This window comes from Puma concolor, chromosome A1 (assembly GCF_028749965.1).
Source record: "Puma concolor isolate L17-30 chromosome A1, mPumCon1.1.hap2, whole genome shotgun sequence".
Classification (NCBI taxonomy): domain Eukaryota; kingdom Metazoa; phylum Chordata; class Mammalia; order Carnivora; family Felidae; genus Puma; species Puma concolor.
The window spans coordinates 234,164,870-234,188,153 of NC_141667.1; the positions used below are offsets into that span (position 1 = coordinate 234,164,870).

A 23,284-nucleotide genomic window follows, 5' to 3' on the forward strand; every position below is an offset into this window, starting at 1 on the left:
AGCCTCTGTCTGGAGCCGACCGGCAGCGGGCCCGCAGACCCACTCACCGACCCGCGGACAGGCTGCCGACCGCGCAGGGAGCAGCCGCCCGTGCTCCCTGGGGCCGAGTCCGCAGGGCCACGGAGGAGCCGAGCGGGGGCTGCGCAGTGACCTGTCGCCGTCGTCACTCTGGACGCCGGAGTGCGCTCGGTTGGTTTGCTTTAAAACGAGAGCTTGAGTTTCCCCGACAGGTGCATTTGGTCGAATTCAACGGAAATTCCCCTCCCCGTCCCAGCGCGGCGGCCGGCGCAGACCCGGCCCCCGACCCAGGCGGCGGTCAGTGTCCCCGGCGCGTCCCGGGCCGCCCCAGCCTCGGGAGCACTTGCTGCTCGGCAGGCGCCCGGAGAGCGCAGGGCACCCCCCCCCCCCCCCAAAGAAGACAGCCCCCGGGGATTCCGGCCCCGAAAATGATCAGACTTGCGCCTAGCCTGGCAGGAAGACTGTAACCGTGGGGTGAGTTTAAACGAGAAAAAAAAAATCCCTTTACGATCGGGAGCTGCTTTTTAAAGGCCCCCTTCCTGTCCTTGTTAACGAGCAGCAAAATAACAATAACAAACAGTTGCGCAATTATCGCGTTCCCGGAGGAACCTCATTGTTTCCCTTTTGAAAACCGGTTGGCAGTATATACAATGTGGGGACTGTGGTGAGATGATTCCAAACGAAAATGGGTGACAACTTACTAAGATTATTTAAGGCGGTTTGAGCCCTGAAAGGTCATACTTACTCTTAAAAATCGTTAAGTACGATAGTCACCGGTTTACTGCGTACCCTATTCCAAAGTGAAAATTAATCTCTTACGAACTGCTTACTGCTTTCTGTTCTCCAGTTACTCCACAAGACTCCTCTAACTTCCCCGTTCTTTTTAACAGAATTCAACTACCTACCCAGGCAATATGAAGATTTTCTTTGTAGAACCTGCCATTTGCCTGAGTGCATTTGCTATGACTTTGACTGCCCCGCTGACAACACAGTATGTGTATAGGAGAATATGGGAAGAAACCAGCAACTACAGTTTTGTGTCGGATAGCAATATTTCTGAGTGTGGAAAAAATACAAGCAGCCCAATCTTTGCATTCCAGGAGGTAAGACATTAAAATATCCCTAAAATGTAATAAAAGGGGAATGTGTAAAGGCGTTTTTGATGAAAGAGGGCATTGCACTCATCATACGTTGATCTCTCAAGGGTCACCTTAAACGCTCCGAAATCCCAGGTCAAGAGCCTTTATTCAGTTCTCCTGTTTGAAGTTTCCTGACACCTTTCATCTGCCTCTTCTTTTTTTTTTTTTTTTTTTAATTTTTTAATGTTTATTTTTGAGAGAGAGACACAGAGTATGAGCAGGGAAGGGCAGAGATACAGGGAGACACAGAATCCCAAGCAGGCTCCAGGCTCTGAACTGTCAGCACAGAGCTTGACCCCGGGCTGGAACCCATGATCTGTGAGATCATGACCTGAGCTGAAGTCAGTTACCCCAAACGACTGAGCCACCCAGGTGTCCCTAATCTGCCTCTTCTAAGCAAAAGCCCCTTCTTCTTCTGTGACATTGGTGCTTCTCCTTTCTTAGAAAATTTCAGCCTAGTCTCACCTCCCCAGGGGCTCTTTCCTCCTCCTCCCCCACCCCCATCCCAAAGCCTGAAAGTTGGACCACAGCCAACCGGAATGAGTACTCGATGGTCCCAGCGGCCGGGGGAAGCAGTGTTTCTGCCTTTCCCTGGCTTGCTTCCTTCCACCACCCCTCCTGCTGCCTGTACATGACCCAGTTTTCAGTGACCCCGTAAGTAGCCCATCACTGAAGACTGTGGACCTTGGGGCCAGTGTCCTTCATGGACTTGTAGGGGGCAGGGGGCAGCATTTGTCATTCATCATTTGGTGTTAGCAGATCAGCTTTGACTCCCAAGTGCCCAGGAGCAGCTGTGGGAGGCTATCTGCGGAGGGGAGCACTCACTTTGGTTCTGAGGACACTGAAAATGTTGAGGCAGATATTACAGAGCCTTACCTTCTCCCTCTCTGGCCTCCTCCCCCAATTTTGTATTTGTTTCAAACAGGAGGTACGTCACCATCCTCCAGCTCCCTCAGACAGTTTTTAGCAAAGTCTACCAATGTCCAGATGCGAAGGAGGTAGCATTTAGATCTGGAATTGTTCCCCTCAAAAAGCCTCAAAAACAGACCGCAGTTCCACACCTTGCACTCTTCCCCTAGGGGATATTTTGTGATGGCAAAGAGTGGCACCGCCTCACCTCTCAAAGGACAAGAAGAGTTTGGAGGAATTCAAGTCACTTGCCTAGCCGGCTCTCAGATTTTGTCCTCAGGAGAAGGGGATTCAGGTGTGACTGGGAGAGGAGTCTGAGGCCTAGAAGAAATGGCCAAGGGCCCAGAAGGAAGGCTGTAGCGCTTGTGGAGGTGGCTCCCCAGGTGTCAGATATAACCTTGCTGGGCTGAGGCCTGGCCTTTGGACACAGCTTCTGCCGTTCCTCATTTCCATGGGAGAAACTTTTCTTGGAACTGATAATTGCTGGGAAGCCATGCAGACATCAGGGTTCTGGCCTAGAGTGGGGTCATAAAAATAGAAGGGCCAAGGGTCTCACCTGGTGGTTTTGTCTCCTGACTGTAAGAATGTTCCTATATATATATAATATATTTTATATATAATACATGTAATAAATATATTATATAAATAAATATATAAATACTTTATAAATATTATAAATATATATTTATATTAATAAATATATGAATATATAATTATATATATTTATATATTATATATATAAACTCCCAGGGAGTGAGAAGGTTCAGTAGGCTCATCAGTTTCTATATTGGATTCCATGCTTTCCTACAGCAGACACCTGGGAGCTGTGGGAGGGACAGAGGGGGAGAGGACTTGAATGTGTGGAAAAGTCTGCTGCCCTTGCCCTCCCAGAGTGAGGGGAGACAGGCCGTGGTTCAGTCATCTCGGTGGCCTCTGTGACTGTGCAGGTGATGAGTACTGGCCGCCTCTGGCCTTACCCAGCTGCTGAGAGGCCCCCACTGCCCAGAGCAGTGGTCTCATTTTGAAAATTTCTGCCCAGTGTTTAATTGTTTTTTAATTAGATTAATATTCAAGAAAACATAGTGCCCTAGATCCCTTCTCTTAAAGTTGGTGCTCTAGAGCTACAGATGCTTTTTCTCAGATTGGGGAACTAGAAAGCATGACTGTCCCCACCCGCAATTGGGACAGGGCAGGCAGGCCACTCGCTTTTTGCTCCTTAGGTCACAGGAGCATTTTTCCTTCCCAGGAGGCACCCCCATCTCCTTCAGCATTTCCCTCTGGCCCCTTTTCTGGATACTGTTCCTGCTCAATATAAGAATATTCTCTTACCTTTATTTTTATTTTTTTAATGTTTCTTTATTTTTGAGAGAGAGACACACACAAAGTGCAAGTGAGGGAGGGGCAGAGAGAGGGAAACAGAGAATCCGAAGCAGGCTCCAGGCTCCGAGCTGTTGGCACGGAGCCTGACGTGGGGCTCGAATTCACAAACGGTGAGATTGTGATCTGAGCTGAAGGCGGACACTTAACTGACTGAGCCACCCAGGCGCCCCTCTCTTACCTTTAAATCCAAGGGACAAATGTTCCCTGTTTTAGGACCTTCCTTCTCAATTCCCAGCTCTGCTGGGGGTGGGTGCTGGGCACTTGCTGACTTAAAGAAATTTAGGGGTTTGAGAACTGTTCTTGTAACCCTAAAAATAAAATGTCATAGGACACACAGAGTCAGTCCTGAATAAAACAAAGGATTTTTTTCAGTTCAAATTTTTCTTTGCCACTCTCCCAAAAGACCAATTATTTGTAAGAAGAGTGCATAATACAATAGGGTATTGAACTTCTTACTGTGATACTATATTTATTTATCCTTCTATATAACAAATACACAGACACAGACACATGTATTGGAATGCAAGATAATAATATGAATTTCAGGGTATAGATATAAGAATAAACTAAGCTATTTCACTTATACTTAACATTTTGAAAGTCTATATGGATGAAAAGTCTTATTTTTCAACCTAGTAGGGTCAAATATATATAGACATATAAATATAAATACATATAAATATTCATCTAACCTACTTTCCGAATCTTTGAGTTTTCTGAGTCTTGTGACTATAAGATGCACCTACATACTTCTCTTGAGCAAGATTAATCTCTAAAGGGCCTCTTAAAATGGCAAGGCTGTGGGAAGGACACTCTTGGCTAAAGCAGAAGAGGTAGGGAATTCTAAGCATGTTTGTTGACTTGTGTGGAGGAAGGAATTTTGAAGCCCCTTGCCATCCTCTCCTTCCCAGGTTAAATGACTGGTTTGGAGGTGCTAAACTGGCCACTTTGGTCTCTTCTCTTCAAGTGCTATCAAGACAGGGACGCTGCTAGTTGAGGGGGCAAGTTGGTGTCAACCAGATTGTGAAATTGTTCTTATTCAGTAATTTACTTATAACCCTTTTAATAACTAACACAGTCCCTTACTACCAGCAGATAGAGAATGTTTTCTACTCAATTGTAATTACTATATATACTACAGCCTATGGAATCGTGACTTTTTGAAAATTGATATTCCTTTCCTTAATGTAACTTACACTTGTCTCAGTACATTGTCCTTCTGTTCGGTCTTTTTTTTTTTTTTTTTTTTTTTTTTTTTAGTTTTATTTCAAAGTTTATTCTGAGAGAGAGTGTGCAAGTGTGCGTGCATGAGTGAACGGGTGGGAGAGAGAGAGAGGACCCCAAGCGGGCTCCACGCTGTCAGTGCAGAGTCAGGCGCAGGGCTCGAACTCATGAACTGAACCGTGAGATCATAACCTGAGCTGAAGTCAAGAGTCGGATGCTTGAGCCACCCTGTTCAGTCTTGTATAAGACATAGCACTTTTTACTCTGATTTCTTCCATTTGCCCTTATCTAATTATGATTCTCCAGAGTTTAAAAGGAATAGATTGCAGATGAGGAGAGAAGTCTGCGTAAGAGGTTGGGTAAGAAAGAAGATCAGATACGGGGGAGGGGTGGGAATGGGAAGAGGAATCCCAAACTGGAATATCTTGTTGAGAAGCTGATTAAAAAATGATTGTTTGATTTACTTCTTTATTCGGTAAATATTTACTTGATGGCTTTTATAACCGTAGAGCCACAACGATGTGCGCGAGAAGCCTGCCCTAGTAAAAATGAAACTACCAGAGTTGACTAAGCGTGAACGTATAATAGGGTCTCTGCGGTGTGCCTTATGTTGACATGCTGACTTTAAATCTCACACTCACAACAGCCTGCAAGATAGGGACTCTTCATAACCCCCTCTTGTCAGATGAAGCTATAGGGATAAATAATTTGGTCGGCATCACACGCAGCTAGCGCATCGCCTATTTTATCTGCTTATTCACTGGTACAACCAGTGTCTGTGGGGCACCCTGTGAAGCACTTGGTTGGAATCCATGATGATGTGGTAAAGAAGACCGCGTGCCCGCCCTCCCAGAGCTTAGTGGTAGTGGAGAGGGCACACGGTGAGCAGCTCCATTAAAGTAACCCACCCTGTAGGGGTGGGGCAAGTCTCTAAAGAAAACTATAGCCAGATAAGGGCATGGAGCCCTGGGTGGGGGTTGATGGGGTTGCTCTGGATGGCTCACAGAAGGCTTCTGAGGAAGTGACTTTTGAATTGAGGAAGTGAGCCGTGTGGTCATCGCAAAAGGAACAGCAAGTACAAAACAAGTGAATGAGCGTGGAGTGTCTGAGGAATGCATGTGGCTGAGGGGAGCCAAGAGGCAGACCTGAAATCAGAGAAGTCATGATATCGCCGCCCACACCGTGGCAAGGAATTCGGATTTATTCCACTGTCAGGAAAGCCACCGAGGGATTTTGGGTGGAGGAGTAATGTGAGCTGGTTGGTGTGTTTTTAAAAATCACTCTAGGGGCGCCTGGGTGGCTCAGTTGGTTAAGTGACCGACTTCGGCTCGGGTCATGGTCTTGAAGTTTGTGAGTTCGAGCCCCGCGTCGGGCTCTGTGCTGACAGCTCAGAGCCTGGAGCCTGTTTCGGATTCTGTGTCTCCCCCTATCTCTACCCCTCTCCTGCTCATGCTCTGTGTCTCTTTGTCTCTCAATAATAAATAAACGTTTAAAAAAAAAAATCACTCTAATTGCTACATAAAGAACAGGCTCCTTCTGAATCTAGATCGATCTGACTCCAGAGCTCTTAATCGCTACACAAAAAAGTGCAACTGAAGAATGATAATGGCCAGATGAGAAGGTTCAGCAGGAGAGATTACATCTGTTTGGGCATTTCAGGCAAATCCAAGTTGGACTTGACTAAGGCCTGTGCCTGTAACATGGCGTATTAGGGAAGGGAGTGGAGATCATGCTGAAGAGGGGTTGGACCGCATCTGGGTGGCCTAACATAACAGACATGGAAAGCGTGAGCTTTCTCTAGCAGGCAGAGGGCTAATAAGCAGGTGAGAGACGTGCCACTAGTGTGTTTTGGCAAGCCGCTCCCACCATTAGGGTGTGTGATCCACAAAGTGACGAGGCTGGGTCATAGACCGAATTGAAGAGAGGGAAAGCAAGGTGCCTGGGGAGTCCTGGTGAGCACTAGGAGCCCTGTGCTCCCAGTGGCAGTGATGGGACCGGAAAGAGGCAGAGGTCACGAGAAGCATTGGGTGTTGGCAGGCATGGGTGAAGGGAAAGGCCAGAAACAAAGATGACTGGAGTTTTGAGTCTTAGTGACGACAACACTTCCTGGTAACGGGAAGTTACTTGCATTATATGGATATATAAAAATAAACACAGGCTCACTCTTTTAAAAAATCATTAATTTCAGTACTTGATTTTTCTGTGTGGTTCATCAGTTGTTCTAGGGTGCTTTCTAAATATTACATGAATCCGTCTGTTTTTAAAAATGAGTTTAGTAATCCCTGTTATAAAAATGGCACATACTCTACATAAAACTTGGAAAATACAGAGAGAGGTGGCAAACAGAAATCACCCCAAATGCTCTCCATCAAACAACCAGTGCAGCGACTGTAACATCTTCCAGCCTGTGTGTGCCCCCGGTTGTGTTGGCTTGGAGAAGCTGGATTTACCTTCCTCCTCAGTTCATGGCGTGCTACCATCCGTCTTCGTCAGTGCAAAGCTTCTCTTGGGGTTTTATCTTATTTTTTAGTAAGGAAAGAAAGAAACTGGAAGAAACTTATTTGTGGAGACACATGTGAAAAAAGCAACTGAGTGCCTCCTAAATAAAGGTCTATCGAGTATGACATTTACACGTGATATTCATTCCCTTTTAAGTAGACAGAAGGATCTGTCACGGGAAAGGGTGTCGCTCTTGCTTTACAACAGTGGTCATGATCTCCGTGCTAGCTGTTCACAGAAGAAAGAAATATCCTTATATGGCCAGTCCCAGATGTCTTGGGGTCTGTGGAGCCCCTATATAAGACAGACACGACGCAATACCCAATTCTCTTTCTATGAGTGAAAGTGCCCACCACGGTACTTGAATATTATGACTGAGCTTTGATTCCTGTCACCTCTTGATATTTGCTTTGTGAACTGGATGAAGATTCAGGCTGTATCAAACCCATGCCGCAGAGATTCCTTATTGGCGACGTACTGGAAAAAAGAAAAGCACGCGCTGTGATATTTTCATGCATGTTGTCTATATCTCTGTAAACACATCATCTTCTTTTTGTTTCTTTGCAGGAAGTTCAGAAGAAGGTGTCTCTCTTTAATCTGCAGATGGACATAAGTGGGCTAATTCCCGGTCTAGTGTCTACGTTCATACTTCTGTCTCATAGTGATCATCGAGGACGGAAATTCCCTTTGATTTTGTCTTCCACTGGTGCCCTTGCAACCAGTGTTTGGCTCTGTGTGCTCTCCTACTTTGCTTTCCCAGTCCAGCTTCTGATTGCATCCACCTTTATCGGTGCACTGTGTGGCAATTCTACCACATTTTTAGGGGCCTGTTTTGCCTACGTAGTTGATCAATGTGTAGAACAGAAACAAAGAACAATTCGAATAGCTATAATTGACTTCATACTTGGACTTGTCACTGGGTTAACGGGACTGTCTTCTGGCTATTTTATCAGAGAACTAGGTTTTGTGTGGTCCTTTTTCATTATTAGTATGGCTTTTGCTGTTAACTTGATTTATATTTTATTTTTTCTTGGCGATTCATTGAAAGAATCTTCATCTCCGAATGTTGCCATATCATGTAGCGAAGGCTTTAAAAACCTATTTTACCGAACTTACATGCTTTTTAAAAATGCTTCTGGTAAGCGACGGTATTTTCTCTGTTTGTTACTTTTTACAATGATCACTTATTTTTTCGTGACAATTGGCATTTCCCCCATTTTTATCCTTTATGAATTGGATTCCCCACTCTGCTGGAATGAAGTCTTTATAGGTTATGGATCGGCTCTGGGTAGCATTACCTTTTTCAGCAGTTTCCTAGGAATATGGCTTTTTTCTTACTGTATGGAAGACATTCACATGGCCTTCATTGGAATCTTTACCACCATGGCAGGAATGGTTATGACTGCTTTTGCCAGAACGACATTAATGATGTTTTTAGGTAAGATACAAAATGTAGCCTTAGAACTAACCATGTATTTGATGTTTATATAAAATGAATTTAGTCTGCTGGGTGAGAAACTTTTAGTTTAACATTCTCTATTTAACGCATTCTAGTTCAATTAAGGCACTTTGCCAGGAAGTGAAAGCCAATTGGTTTAAAAAACACTAATGATTAACCACAATTTTCTAAATTTGCATACTTGCCAAAAAATTGTTTTGAGAAGCATTCTTCTTGTGAGTCAATTCTTCAATAGAGCTTTTTGCCAACTTGAATATTTCTTAAAGTGCTGCTAAGAAGACTACTTTCCATAAAACTTTTTAAAAATTATTTTTTAAGATTTTATTTTTAAGTAATCTCCACATCCAACGTGGGGCTCACTCACAACCCCAAGATCAAGAGTCATACGCTCCACTGGCTGAGCCACCAGTGGAGCATAATTCTTATGCGCCCCATAAGAATTAAAAATCATTACATAAAATAAACTCAAAAGATTTATAAAATTCACATTTGTTGAATATATTCAAGAAGAAAATTCTTTAAGACAAGGTTTTGCAAATTGGTCATTCCGTCAATTGGCTTTTGATAAATCATTTTTTGGCAAACTGGACCACTTCCTCAACTACCTACCCCACAGGTGGTTTCTGTAGGGCTTGAGTGAGATGCCGCCTTTGAAAGAGCTAAGGGATCTGTCAAGTGGGACCTTAGGAAAGGTCCGATTTCATCTTTTTCTACAAAGCCACTGCCAACCTCTTGCTACCTTGCAGGGAAGCAGGGTGACCAAAGAGAATCAGGTTTAATGTCCATCTATATGGCACCAGGTGATCTTAAGCAAATTACTCAAGTACTCAGGGCCTTCATTTATTCAAATGTAAAATGGACACAGTAGTACCTAATTCAGAGGGTTACAAGAATATTAGAAGAGATCACTGTAAAGCACTTCGCAGAAGGCCTTGTGTTCAGTAAATGTCGGTTCTCCCTGTCTCCCTTAGAATTGCCAAGGTCAAGTAAGTTGATATGTGTGTGAAAACTTTAACATCATCTGCAAAAATAATCTATTACTGTTTTGTCAAAGAACTAGAAATGCTACTATTAGGGGTCATAATTTAAGAGGAGAGGTGATCTGGGCTCATAAAATGATTCAGCACAAAGATGAACCAGCAGAAAGAACCAATTTCTCGATAAGTGAGTCAATATACTACAAGCATGCTAACACTAAGAATGTCAAGTCTGAGGAAGCAAAACCAGAAAATACATGAAGAAAGCTAAGTCACAACTTGCTGAACGAGAGGTCACTGTAATAATCAGGGAAATAGCACATCAGTCCCAATCGCAGTTCTAATCCCAAGGACCTAAAACCTCCACGAACTCTTATTCTTACTCCCAGAATAACAAAGTAAAGTAACCTTTAGCTGACCCATCTATAGTGTATCTTAAGTCACGAGACAGAAGTCTGCAATTAATTAATTCAGTCCTTAGATGCAATGAAGTAGGATGCTTATAGAAAAGGACATAGTCAGAAAGAAAGTATTTCACATTTAAAATTGGCCATTCGTTTTCTGACTTGGCCAGTGATTTCCCACCATTTCTCTTACAGTCAGGTTGCCATTCCTTTTCACGATCGTGCCGCTCTCTGTTCTACGGTCCATGATATCAAAAGTGGTTCGTTCTACTGAACAAGGTGAGTTTAATTTGCTTAATGAACATAATGAGTTTACAATCTGTATCAACTGAAATCTATGGACAACCAATGTTTGATTCTTCCGAATATTCTACAACACTTTTTTTGTTCAGAACGCCTTTTGAATTAAGTGGTAAGTAAATTCAGTGTTCGGTAGAGGCTTATGTTCAGGCAGGGGTGCCCTGCCCAGGGTCTCCCGCTTTAGAAGGCTTGCATCTAGCCAGGCCTTGCCTCAAGAGCAGAGGAGTGCTCAGGGCCAGGCAGATGCCCACCCGGGAGCTCACAACACCTCCCCCTTCTAGACTATACTCTGGGTATCCGGGACCCATAATTCCCAGCCAAACAGTTTTGGGTTCATGTCTTTCAGTGCCTGGGTGGTCCTCTTCCTCAGACCCTTTCTCCTGAGGGTAGACCGTGTGTTCCCCTCTAGACCAAAGGGGTAGCCAAGCCATCACTCTTCATAGAACTAGCCCAACCTTGGCATTGCAGAGTGGGGTGTGTACAGCCATGTGTAAATGATCCTTTCTGAGCAGGATGGAGCAAGAGATAGAACACAGCGTGGGCGGACTGCACCCTGCAGCTGGGGACTGAGGACCAAGGGCCAGCTAGCTCGGCCAGTGCTGCCATGTTCCTCCACAGAACTCCAAAGAGTCTGAGAATTCGGAGTCTGTGTCTGACCTTCCAAATCATCGTGAAGGTATAGAAGGCATATTTCTCAGAGCGGGTAGTTGAAACATAGCTTACTGAACAGTCTGTTCGTTAGAACTGTAACTCACAAATACTTACAGTATAATATATAGGCTTCTAAGTGTATTCTTACACTGGACCCCACAAATGTTAGGGCTGGGCCTGAATTAGAATCCTAGCAAAAACAGGATCCCACTCAGCTGGTGGGACTTTCATGAAGTCCAAGCAGTATGGCGGAGTGGGCAGTGGAGAAGGCACCCAGAGAAGGTGGCCCAAATAGGGAGCAGAGACAAGACACTACAAGCTTTCTCTCCACCTTCATCTCGTTGACCAAGTGCAACAGAAAGTCAGATTAGCAAGGAAATCCACGTCATTCGATAGGAGTAAATCTATCAGCCTCCCAAGCACAGAGCAGGACACAGGAGATCAAACAGCTGAAGTGGGAGGGCAGAGAATAACCAATACAAAAGGACAAAAAAATTAAATTTCTAGTTAGAACTAGTTACTAGTTAGATATTAGGCATATCTGTACCATGTGAATATTGTTAGATTTTGGAGCTTTCTTTTGTTTCATGCCTCAGCCTGGTGCAGATATTCATATTAATTGTTGATGGACCATTCATATCTAGGCTACTGTATTTATGGCAGTTTAGTCAACACTGGGGAAGACTGCTAATTCAGTGCCTTTAAAAATATATTTCTTGATTCTCTTCCACCCATGTCACTGTATATGCACACAGCTGTTTATATATTATATAATGATGATTGACTGGAAAACCACTTAGGAATATAAAAATTTATAACTGTAATATGTAAAAATATACCTGCTTCTTTGGGTTACAATGGTTTCTTAGGTATGACACCAAAAGCACAACAACAAAAGAAAAATAGATAAATTAGACTTTATCCAAATTAAGAGCTTTTGCACTTTAAAGGACACCATCCAGAGAGTGAAAAGACAAGCTACAGAGTGTGAGAATATATGAGTAAATCACATGTCTAATAAGGAACTTGGGAGGTGGGGGAGGGGAATGGATGAAATAGGTAAGGAGGATTAAGAATACACTTATCTGGATGGGCACTGAGTAGTATATGGAACCTACTGGATCACTGTATTGTACACCTGGGACTATTATAACACTGTGTATTAACTACACTGGAATTAAAAAAAAAACAACAACAACCAAAAGACAACCCAACTATATAGGCAACAGATTTGAATAGACATCTCTCCAAAAGCTGTACAAATGGCCAAGAATTATATGAATAAATGCTCAACATCATTAGCCTTCAGGGAAATGCAAACCAAAACCACAGTGAGACCCACCGGGATGGCTGAAATGGAAAGACCACAACAAGAGATGGTCAGGATGTGGAGAACCTGGAACCCTCCTACACTGCTGGTGGGAACATAAAATGATGCACCCATTTTGCCAAAACAGTTTGGTAGCTCCTCAGAAAGTTAAATAAAATTCCCTTAGGACTCAGCAATTCCATCCCTAGAAATAGAATGGAATTGAAATCCCAAAAGAAATGAAAACATATGCCGACAAAAAATCCTGCACACAAATGTTCACAGCAGCATTATTTATAGTAGCCAAAAAGTAAAGACAAATGTAAACGTCCATGAACTGATGAATGGATAGATGCCATGTGGTATATCGGCCCAATGAAATATTATTTGGCAATAAAAATAAAGTACTGATGATACCCGCTACCCCATGGATGAACCTTGAAATCATTATGGAAAATGAAGAAGCCCGACACAAAAGGTCACACATTGTCGTATAAATACTCCATTTATATGAAACGTTCAGAAAAGGCAAACCCATGGAGACAGAAATCAGGTAAGTGCTGTCCAGGGCTGGAGAGAAAGGGAGAGATTGCTAATGGGTACAGTTTCTTCTGGGGTGAGGCTGCACAGCTCCGTTAACTGTGCAGTTTAAAGGGGTGGGTTCTAGGGCATATGAATTATACCTCGGTAGAGCTGTTCAGAAGAAAAAGAAACATCTACCTGCTTCACAACTTGGAGCTAAAAGAGACTTCTCAGAGTGTCTGGTTTGTTTTGGTTTTTATTTGGTGTAGTCTACTTACAAAGGCTATTTAAAGTGACACTTTAAAATGTTTTGTTTTTTGGATTTTCACTAAGAAAGCCTTTTGCTGATGTCAGAGTTTCCCTACTGAGTATATTCTGGTCCTGCATTACTTTTTTAAAAACGGGATATTTTCGTGAAAATGTTATGTGCTTTAAGGTAATCAGAGGAGAAAGGAAGTGGCACAGAGGTTTTCATGAGTCTCTCAGTATCCCCAGCATCTTGAATGAGAAAGGAGAGGAAACTGGATTGTTTCGGAATCTCTGTGCTCCATACAGCTGTGAAACTCCCAGCTAAAGCCACCCTGGACTACCTCTTGCCTTGCTGCTCCCTGCGCACTCTTTGTGATTACTTGGAACACCGGCAAAACACACTCGACTTTTGAAACCTACCAGATTAAGAAAAAGTATAGATACGAAACAATGGGCTGATTACTTAATCCAGTTTATCTCTGGTGACTGTGACACAAGTTGAACTGCTCAAGAAAGTTGAGCGACAAGTGAACCCTACTGTGTCACAGGATGGCTGTTTATGCCAGACACACATACCACCTGGCCAGCTTTCTGTCAAGAATCGAGTTAGGTCATTGCAACATAGGGCTACATCTGTCCAGTCTGTCCTCCATGGGCACTGTGCCTGGCTGTGGCAAGGGATCAGAAATAAGAGAAGATAATCGCATAGACAGGTAGGAGAACTTCCTCCCAACTGAACTGACTTCGTGTTTTATCATAAATCATGGAGGCAACAGGTCTGTGTACTACTTGCTGATTGGTAACTGGGCTCTTGAATGAAGCTTTTTTTCATCCATTCGACAAATACGGGTTAAACATCTTCCATGTGCCAGGACAGACAGGCCCTGGGACAGCAGTAAACAGAGTAGATGTGCACTTGGCATGAACAGAGCTTTCGTTTTAGTCAAAAGAAGACATGTACGGGAAAACACAGTATTCTTCAGAGATATGTTTATGTTTTATGAACACGTGACCTGTCATTCGGTGAAGAATTAGAAGCAACGTACGAGAAGATGTATACCAGGGTAAAAAGTCTCAGTAGATAAAAACCTATAGGCCACACGGTCTACAAGACCAAGACCACGGTCTTGTAGTCAAGACCTTAAAACACAGACAGTGTAAGCCATAATCTGGTTATGAAAGGTGACCCTCATGCTTGCCTTTTCCTTCTCACCAGTCCAATCAAATACAGTTATTTACATGATTTGCATTGTTTGTAGAAAAAATACATCACAACTTCTCATGGAAAAGTAAACTTGGCAAAGCAGGGAACAATCACAACGGCTTAATGATAGAGTCTGCCAAAGCCACATAGGGACTTCTACCGGGGACATCAAGAAGAGCGGAAAACCAGGACAAAGTTTTTCATCTGGTGATGCAAAATAGGGCAAAGAGGAAGACAAGTACATCGAGATGACCCGCCTGTCCTTTAGAGGTTTAACTGCTCAGTCAGCGTGGTCTTGGATTGCAGACAGAACGAAACATTGGTAGAATTTGTGCCCCCTTTTCTCGGATTATGAACTTGGACTGACCATGCAGCCACCCTACGCTCCTCGAACGATGCTCCAGGGCCTGCCCTCGACCAACCGTGGTAGGCGAGCAGGGGTGCCGGGCAGTGGCGGGATCCCCGTTCACTCAGTCTCGTGAGCCACCTCAGCGTGGAAGCCGTTTCAGGCAGGGAAGGCAGAAAAGACTCACTTCGCATCAAACCGTGGCAGAACTAGAGCACAGACAGTTACTTGAGGAGTCACACAAAGGAACCTTGTGGCTGCTCAGTTTGCCGGCACTTTGGAGGGAGGGATCCAGTGCACGCTGCAGAAAGCGTGTGCCACCATCTGTCTTTGTCTGCAGCTGTCACTTTTGCCAGATCTGAGAAGCAGATGAAAAGGATTGCTTTAACTCAAAAGGCTCCGCGGGTGGGACCTTTGCTGGTAGGAGCCACCTGCACATAGGAGGTGTGTCACAGATGTCCCCAGCTTGGGGACTGAGAGTGGGAAATAAGCTTGAACGTCAGGGCTATGTAGTTGTGGCTATGCCTGCGGCTGTTCAGGGACAGGAGACTGTGGGTTTCAAATGTGTCAGCTGTCGTTGCCTTTTACCTTTGCCCTACCGACATCGGAACTATTGTGTTTTCACCTTCCGTCACATCAAGTCCAAGCGGACCTCATGATCTCAGTGTCTCCACCTGCAAAAATGGGTTACTGACTTCTCAAGGATTTGGAGGAAATAGCTTTCATTCACCAAGCAGTGCCCCGTGTTTGTTTTTTCCAGTGCGTAAGTTTTCTCCCTTTGTTCTGTTCGTTGTTTTGTCACGAAGCCATTTCTTTTTCTCCTTCCACACCCTGACCCCAAACAGGTACTCTGTTTGCTTGCATTGCCTTCTTAGAAACGCTTGGTGGTGTCACTGCAGTTTCTACTTTTAATGGAATTTATTCAGCCACTGTCGCCTGGTACCCAGGCTTCACCTTTCTGCTGTCTGCCGTCCTATTACTAATTCCAGCCATCAGTCTATGGTAGGTAATTATTTTCAACCATTTTGTCAGAGGATAGCTGGATTAAATGAATTCCCTAACCTCACTAGTAAGGAGGATCTGTTAAAGTTGTTTAAAAAAAAAAAAAATTCAACTGGGTAACTTTTAAAGATCTAATTGGCTCCACTGGTTGATTCACGAACCAGGCGGCATCCCATCTAACAAGTAGAGCGGGGCTCTGAGGAGCTGTGCTAACTGGAAGGTTTTCATAGGAAAGAGGGTGGGTCGTGACGTTATTAGCAGAGGAGAAGAAATAATTATTTCAGGCAGAGTCTCCTTCCCTTAGGGAGAAGGGCAGGGGTCTTATTAGGGTGGATGACCTCATCTTTCTCTGGGGGATAGAAAGGGCCCAAGTAGCAGGCTCACCGGTGCCGATCAGAGAACTCCTGGCTTGACTGGTGAAGACGAGCCTCTGGGGGAGGCTGGGAGTGCAGGTAAGTTACATGTGAAGTCCAGGTTTGATGAGCTGGCCTAATGGAAACCACGTGGGGCCTGTGGTTTTCTTTTGAACGAAGTTTTGCCCCAGAATGTACTTTTCTCAGTACCTTTTATTTTTTTTTTTCTCTAAAATTTTTTTTTTTTCAACGTTTATTTATTTTTGGGACAGAGAGAGACAGAGCATGAACGGGGGAGGGGCAGAGAGAGAGGGAGACACAGAATCGGAAACAGGCTCCAGGCTCTGAGCCATCAGCCCAGAGCCTGACGCGGGGCTCGAACTCACAGAACGCGAGATCGTGACCTGGCTGAAGTCGGACGCTTAACCGACTGCGCCACCCAGGCGCCCCCTCAGTACCTTTTAGACATGAGGACATCTATTGATAATGTTGAAGACTTAAGAAGAAAGAGACAATGACAAGGCTCACCATTATTAAGAGAAAGAAAGATTGGGTCAGACTCTGAAGAGCCACCCCCTGTCTCTTTAGATATGAACCGATTAAATCAGCATCCAAGAATATGCATGTGTATGCGTATGTGTGTGTATGTATATATATTCATATTCAACTATGATTTCCTAGAGTATAATATCCCCTGGGGGGTCAAAGATTCCTATAAGAAGACAGACTTTAATATGGAGTCTTGGGCTGATGACAAGAGCAAATAGTGTGCACTGAATATCAAAGAAAATATCTTCATTTTCTTTGAAGAATGTTGGCTTATTTAGTGACTCCCTTTTAAAAAAAAAAGTGTTTTTTTTCAACATTTATTTATTATTGAGAGACAGAGAGACACAGAGCGTGAGCAGGGGAGGGGTTGGGAGAGGGGGAGACACAGAATCCGAAGCAGGCTCCAGAGTCCATGCTGTCAGCATAGAGCCCGACACAGGGCTCGAACCCACGGACTGTGAGATCATGACCTGAGCCGAAGTCAGTTGCCCAACCAGCTGAGCCACCCAGGCGCCCCTAATGACTCCCTTTTTATTTTTATTTATTTATTTATTTTCAACGTTTATTTATTTTTGGGACAGAGAGAGACAGAGCATGAACAGGGGAGGGGCAGAGAGAGAGGGAGACACAGAATCGGAAACAGGCTCCAGGCTCTGAGCCATCGGCCCAGAGCCTGACGCGGGGCTCGAACTCACGGACCGCGAGATCGTGACCTGGCTGAAGTCGGACGCTTAACCGACTGCGCCACCCAGGCGCCCCATGACTCCCTTTTTAAATGTAAATATCCAAATAAATACAAAGTACCAAATTCTATTTATGAATAGTACATAGAATAAAAAGACCACAGTCATACACATAACAAGTATTTCTTTCTTCCTTTGCCCTTCAGTTAACAAAAAGTGTAATCTAACTAGACAAGTGGTTGCCGAAATGGCCAAGCAAAGAGAGTGAACACGTTCTATGGGGCCAGCGCACTGGGCAAGAGCTCTTTGCCCTTTCCTTGCTGGGCTTTGCCCAGTCTACACGGCTGAGAGCACAGTGCGGTGACAGGGGTCAGTAGGAGGTGGAGCACAACACATCTCTGCTTTCTCCTGAGCACTGGGGGGCGGTGAGGAGGGTGTGTGGGGTGAGTAAGGAAAGTACCTACGTGCACAGGCCTTACCCATTCGACCAAGACTGTGACCTCCTTGAAGGGCTGCCCTACGTCTTAATCATAGTAGGACCTCATTACATAATGTCTCTCTATGTAATTTTCATACCTAGATCTGTGTAAGACAGACTACAGTACTATTTACAGTTCCTCTGTGATTCTGATGAAAAGTGATTTTTACTAGATATCTTTTTAAAAAGAGACTCCACCTGTTGAACCAGCAAAATTAAAAATACATGCTATGCTATATAGTAAATGATGAGACAGTCTTACGCATTGCTTGTAGGAGTGTTATTTGGCAGTATCATCTTTGGAAAGCAATTCATAAACATGTACCAAAAGCTTTTTTAAGAAGTTTGTAGTATTTGACCCAGTGATTCCTTTTAGAAGCACATCCTAAGGAAATGATCAGTAATATCAAAAATTTATGTACAGTTAACTCTGAACAGCACAGGTCTGAACTGCATGGATTCACTTACATGCAGATTTTTTTTCTATATATGCAGTACTATAATATACTTTCTCTTATGATTTTAATGCCATTTTCTTTTCTCTGGCTTTATTATAAAAATACAGCATATAAGCCTTATGACATGCCAAATATGTGTTGATAGACTGTTTTATGTTACTGGTAAAGCTTCTGGTCAATGGTAGACTATTAGTAGTTAAGTTTTTAGGGAGTCAAAAGTTATATGCGCATTTCCAACTACATGGGACGTTCAAAGGTCAACTGATACAAAGTTTATGAAGACAAAAACATTTTTTATTTTTATTTATTTTTTTTTTAATTTTTTTTTTTAACGTTTATTTATTTTTTTGGGACAGAGAGAGACAGAGCATGAACGGGGGAGGGGCAGAGAGAGAGGGAGACACAGAATCGGAAACAGGCTCCAGGCTCCGAGCCATCAGCCCAGAGCCCGACGCGGGGCTCGAACTCCCGGACCGCGAGATCGTGACCTGGCTGAAGTCGGACGCTTAACCGACTGCGCCACCCAGGCGCCCCAAAAACATCTTTTAAATGACCAAAAGAGAATGATTAAATAAATGATCGTGCATCCATACCATATCACGAAAAATAAAAAGAATTAGGGAGTAGAAAATGGGTAATTTGTATTCTTCATATATTCATACATATCTGTTAATGAACATATACACAGCTAGATAAAAGATAGTTATGCTTTCAATAATGCTTCTAATGTAAATGTAGATGGTCTCCTGAGATTTTTTAACCCTATACCGTTCAATATTTTTAAAAAGTTAAATGCTTATTTTTTATTAAAGTTTATTTATTTGAGAGAGGCAGAGAGAGGGGGAGAGAATCCCAAGCAGGCTCTGCACTGCCAACACCTGAGCCGAAACCAAGAGTTGGACTGAGCTACCCCAAGCACCCCCAAATTACATGTTTTTTAAGTTCCAGGTGTCTTCTTGTCCCAGCTTCAGTTATAGGTATTGGACATGAACTTCAGCCACACCTACAGTTATAACTACTTTTTTTGTGGACTATAGAAACTAAACAATGGGATGGATGGACATTTCAGGGATCTGGAAGAGAAAAGAACTGTAGATTGTTTATTATTTTCAGAATGCTATGCCTAGCAAGTCAGCTGGACTCAAAGTGCCAGTATGTTCCTTCTGTGTATAATTTGCATAATTTATTGCAAGCCATATAACCAGGGGGAAGTTGGAATATAGGTTATTTATTTATGTATTGCTTTGGTCACAATTGCAGAATGTCTTGTTTGCTTTTGCAGCATCGTCAAGTGCACCAGCTGGAACGAGGGAAGCTATGTACTTCTTACACAAGAGGAACCCAGTGAAGACACTTCAGACAGCTGATCGTGATTTTAAAAAAATAATTGGACACACACATTATATACTCAGACTTCCGAGGACTGTAAACTAGTTCCATAATCAATAGTTCATAAATAATCAATGCTACATGCCCTTTCTTCTCAACTAAACAGTGAGAGAAACGGCCCCTGGCTCTAGCTTCTTACAGTACCATGCACTTTGAGCACTTTATGAATATTCTGCGATGGAGTCCCATAGATAGAACAAATCTCAAAACACTTCCCACTTCTGGATTTGGGAAAGAAACGGAAACTTCACAGTCTAAAGGGATTAAGAAACTTAACACAATCAAAAGCAATAATCTCCCTGACATACTCCAGCCTCTCACCCTGGGACCAAGGAGAACTCTATACCTCAGTTTCTTCATCTGCAAAATGGGTTCTGACCTCTCAAAGATTTTGAAGGCATCACTGTTCAAAATTATGATGAATCATTCTCTGATAGGAAAATAACGGTAGAAGTTTCAAACAATTCTAGTACAGTCACACCTCTGCTTGGATAATGCTTTGTTTTACAGAGCCCATCAAGGTGCTAGGGACCGTGAAAGTTTCTAAGAGATGCAAAAACCTTAAAATGGAAGCACTTTAGAGGAGACATATTTTCACTTTTCCTAATACGTGTCATCAGTGACAGATATGATAGTGTTTATATAGGTGACACAGGGGTGACTGGAAAAATACTGTAAATAAAATTTTTTATAAAGAAACGTAAACACTGAGCAAGCAGCCAATCATGAAGTAATGTTATAGAGCCAATATTCATTCCTTATTTTTATCCAGGGATATCCATATCTTACTGCCTTAAACTTATCCTGAGACCCACCCTGGTCCCTCAGAACACATTCTCTCATGCCTCCTATCTTTCTATACACTGTTCCATTTGCCTTTCCTCCTTTGAGACATTGGAACTTTCAACTGTCAGCCAAATCCTGCTTCCTCTGTGTAGCCTTCTTGACACTTCTTCCCTACTCCTATGCTCCCCCCGCCCCTGCAGGGCACCCACAGCACTGGGTGCATACTTCCATCCTCGCATTTTCCACCGTCTCCTAATGTTTGTTTTCCTTACTTGACAATGAGCACCTTGAGGACAGGGACAGTCTTTGATTCCTCATTATATCCTCAATAAATGTTTGTTGAACTAAATACAAAATTTTGCTTTTCCTGGTAAAAATAATTTAAAGTTACATATTTAAGTAGCCACTGATAGCATGCCACAGCCATTAAGCCAACCTTGCAAGTCAATTGAAAAAATATGCCAGCACTTTTTAAATTGGTTTATGGTATTTTCACTGGTCCTTCAATATCTCTGGTTTTGTTTTTTTTTCATTGTTTTAAATGTTTATTTATTATTGAGAGAGAGAGAGAGAGACAGAGCTGAAGCAGGGGAGGGGCAGAATCCGAAGCAGGCTCCAGGCTCCGAGCTGTCAGCACAGAGCCCGACACAAGGATCAAACCCACGAACCGTGAGATCATGACCCGAGCCGAAGTCGGATGCCTAACCAACTCAGACACCCAGATGCCCCAGTATCTCTGATTTTCTAAGTTACAATACATAATATCGCAAATGCCTTCAAGTACAACTAGATGATTGACTTCTCTGTGATCTCTTGAACACAGACAGTTTTCCATTTGACAGCACTGCTTACAGCTTCTCCCTGTAGGGTAATCAACGACCGCTGGACTAGCGAATAGCACTCGGTGTAAAATATTAGAAATTTTTATTTCCGAGACCATTCCTTTTAAGTCTACCGAATGCCTTCTGGGCCAGAAGCCCACGTAAGAACTGGGAGATTTCCACAGTTACTTAGTTTTGTTTTTCTTCCTGTTCAATAATTTTCCCAAACCAAAAAGGACTTCATGGTTTACAAAGGGATCTTCTATATCAACTTACTGTATACTCCCTTAATAACCCCGCAAGATAGATACTCATTTTCCTCAGTACACTCAAGGAGGGTAAGTCTCGGAGAGACCTGACCATGGTTATGCGGCTCCCTCCAGGCATCAGCGTCACACACACATGGACTTGGCGTGGTTCAGATTCTTCACGGCTAAGGTGCCCATGTTACAGACTGTAAACCCAGTATCAACACTTGTACAAGGTAGGGTATGAAGTACCTCCCAACTGTACCCGCCTAGACTGCCTACAGTATTGCCCTTTTTAATGGTAGACATAATGGCCTCTAAAGACCCTTTCAGCTCAGCTTTCCATGCTTTTACAATTTTCATCCAAAGTGAAGAGAGCACAAATGGTATTGTTTCATACAGTTAAGAGATGAAAAGATGGGTTTCATCTTTGAGCAAAAACTATTGGAGATCCAGTAAGTACATCAGGGCACTGGATTGAGATGGCTCAGGGTAAAAACAGCATGAAGGAGTTTAGCCATCTTTAAAGTATCTATCCTAAGATACAATTAGTAAATGTGATACGGAAGAGACTAGAAAAATGCACAAGCTGATGGGGTTACACAGTCGAGACAGAAGTGAGGGAAAAAATGTTACCGCTTAATCTCCCATAATGTGACCTAATTATCTGATTACCTGAAGAAAGAATATTGGTGGGATGATTTGTCTCTGTGGAGTCCATATAAAAGGAACAAAGAGGAAAGACATGTTCCTTTTTATCCAGCACGGTACAAGAGGGGCTAGATATACCCAGATCCAGAAGAAATGGATACTCTTATCGCTACACGGTGGGTATTTCTATGAGGCTGGACTATTCAATAAGATCATTTACATCCTGCATCGCACAGCCTCAAGAAACCCCTTTTCTCCACTCCTACACTCACCAAATAATCCCTCAATGTCCAAAAATCCTGCTGATAAGAATAAGGTGGGGGCGCCTGGGGGGCTCAGTCAGTCGAGCGTCCGACTTCGGCTCAGGTCATGATCTCACGGTCCGTGAGTTCGAGCCCCGCGTCGGGCTCTGTGCTGACAGCTCAGAGCCTGGAGCCTGCTTCCGATTCTGTGTCTCCCTCTCTCTCTGACCCTCCCCCATTCATGCTCTGTCTCTCTCTATCTCAAAAATAAATAAACATTAAAAAGAATAAGGTGTCCTAGTTTCAGTTCTCTTTTAATGAAACGCCTGCATATCAGAACCACCCAAGGAATTTTTTTTTTAATCCCTGGAGATTCTGATCCAGTCAGTCTGGAATGAGGTCTCAGAACCTGGGTTTTTTTTTGTTTGTTTGTTTGTTTGTTTTTTTTTATAAATTGGTTCCCTATCATCCTCTGAAGGTGACCAATTCTTTTTTTTTTTTTAATTCTTTTTTTAATGTTTATTTTTGAGAGAGAGAGAGAGAGACAGAGTGTGAGTGGGGGAGAGGCAGAGAGAGGGGGAGGGAGACACAGAATCTGAAGCAGGCTCCAGGCTCTGAGCTGTCAGCACAGAGCCCCATGTGGGGCTCGAACTCACGAACCGTGAGATCATGACCTGAGCCGAAGTCAGACGCTTAACTGGCTGAGCCACCCAGGCGCCCCTCAGAATCTGTTTTTAAAACTTTCCACGTGACTGATACACATCCAGATCTGGAAACTACTGGCCAAGTGAATTCTTCTCAGCCCTCTTCTAAATGCACGTTAGAATAATCAGTGTGGGATGGGCAGTAAAATAAATACAAGTAAGCCTTTTCATGGGCCAGTGGTTTTCAGTCTTAGCTGCCATGGAGAATCACCTAGGGGGCTTTCAACATTGCCAATCTCCAGGCCAACTAAATCGGAAAATTTCTAGGAGGGGAGGGTGGACATTAGTATTTTTTCAAATCACCTAATGTTATCCAGGTGATTCCAGTAT

At 43.4% G+C, this 23,284-nt stretch overlaps 1 protein-coding gene and 1 long non-coding RNA gene across 3 annotated transcripts; one reads left to right on the top strand and one right to left on the bottom strand.

Moving 5' to 3' along the window:
• Window positions 1-50: 50 nt before the first annotated feature.
• Window positions 51-20,644, top strand: SLC46A3 (solute carrier family 46 member 3). 2 transcript variants are annotated; one of them, XM_025923478.2, is made up of 6 exons: window positions 51-189; window positions 909-1,121; window positions 7,737-8,607; window positions 10,205-10,288; window positions 15,436-15,592; window positions 19,396-20,644. In XM_025923478.2, the coding sequence occupies exons 2-6, from the start codon at window positions 933-935 to the stop codon at window positions 19,478-19,480; spliced, it is 1,386 nt and encodes a 461-aa protein (XP_025779263.1). In that variant the 5' UTR covers window positions 51-189; window positions 909-932; the 3' UTR covers window positions 19,481-20,644. The 2 variants fall into 2 exon arrangements, with proteins under 2 accessions (XP_025779263.1, XP_086570615.1); XM_086714489.1 differs by lacking the exon at window positions 51-189 and adding an exon at window positions 351-492.
• Window positions 15,434-16,723, bottom strand: LOC147584863 (uncharacterized). The gene is made up of 2 exons (XR_015253910.1): window positions 16,404-16,723; window positions 15,434-16,155 (listed from the first exon to the last, which is right to left on the bottom strand). It is a non-coding gene; the product is annotated as an uncharacterized LOC147584863 (long non-coding RNA).
• Window positions 20,645-23,284: the final 2,640 nt, after the last annotated feature.

Coding starts and splice junctions, on each gene's coding strand:
- SLC46A3 (XM_025923478.2), top strand. CDS start 933: ATGAAGATTTTCTTTGTAGAACCTGCCATTTGCCTGAGTGCATTTGCT. Junction 8,608..10,204: donor GACATTAATGATGTTTTTAG/GTAAGATACAAA, acceptor TTTCTCTTACAG/TCAGGTTGCCATTCCTTTTC. Junction 15,593..19,395: donor ATTCCAGCCATCAGTCTATG/GTAGGTAATTAT, acceptor TTGCTTTTGCAG/CATCGTCAAGTGCACCAGCT.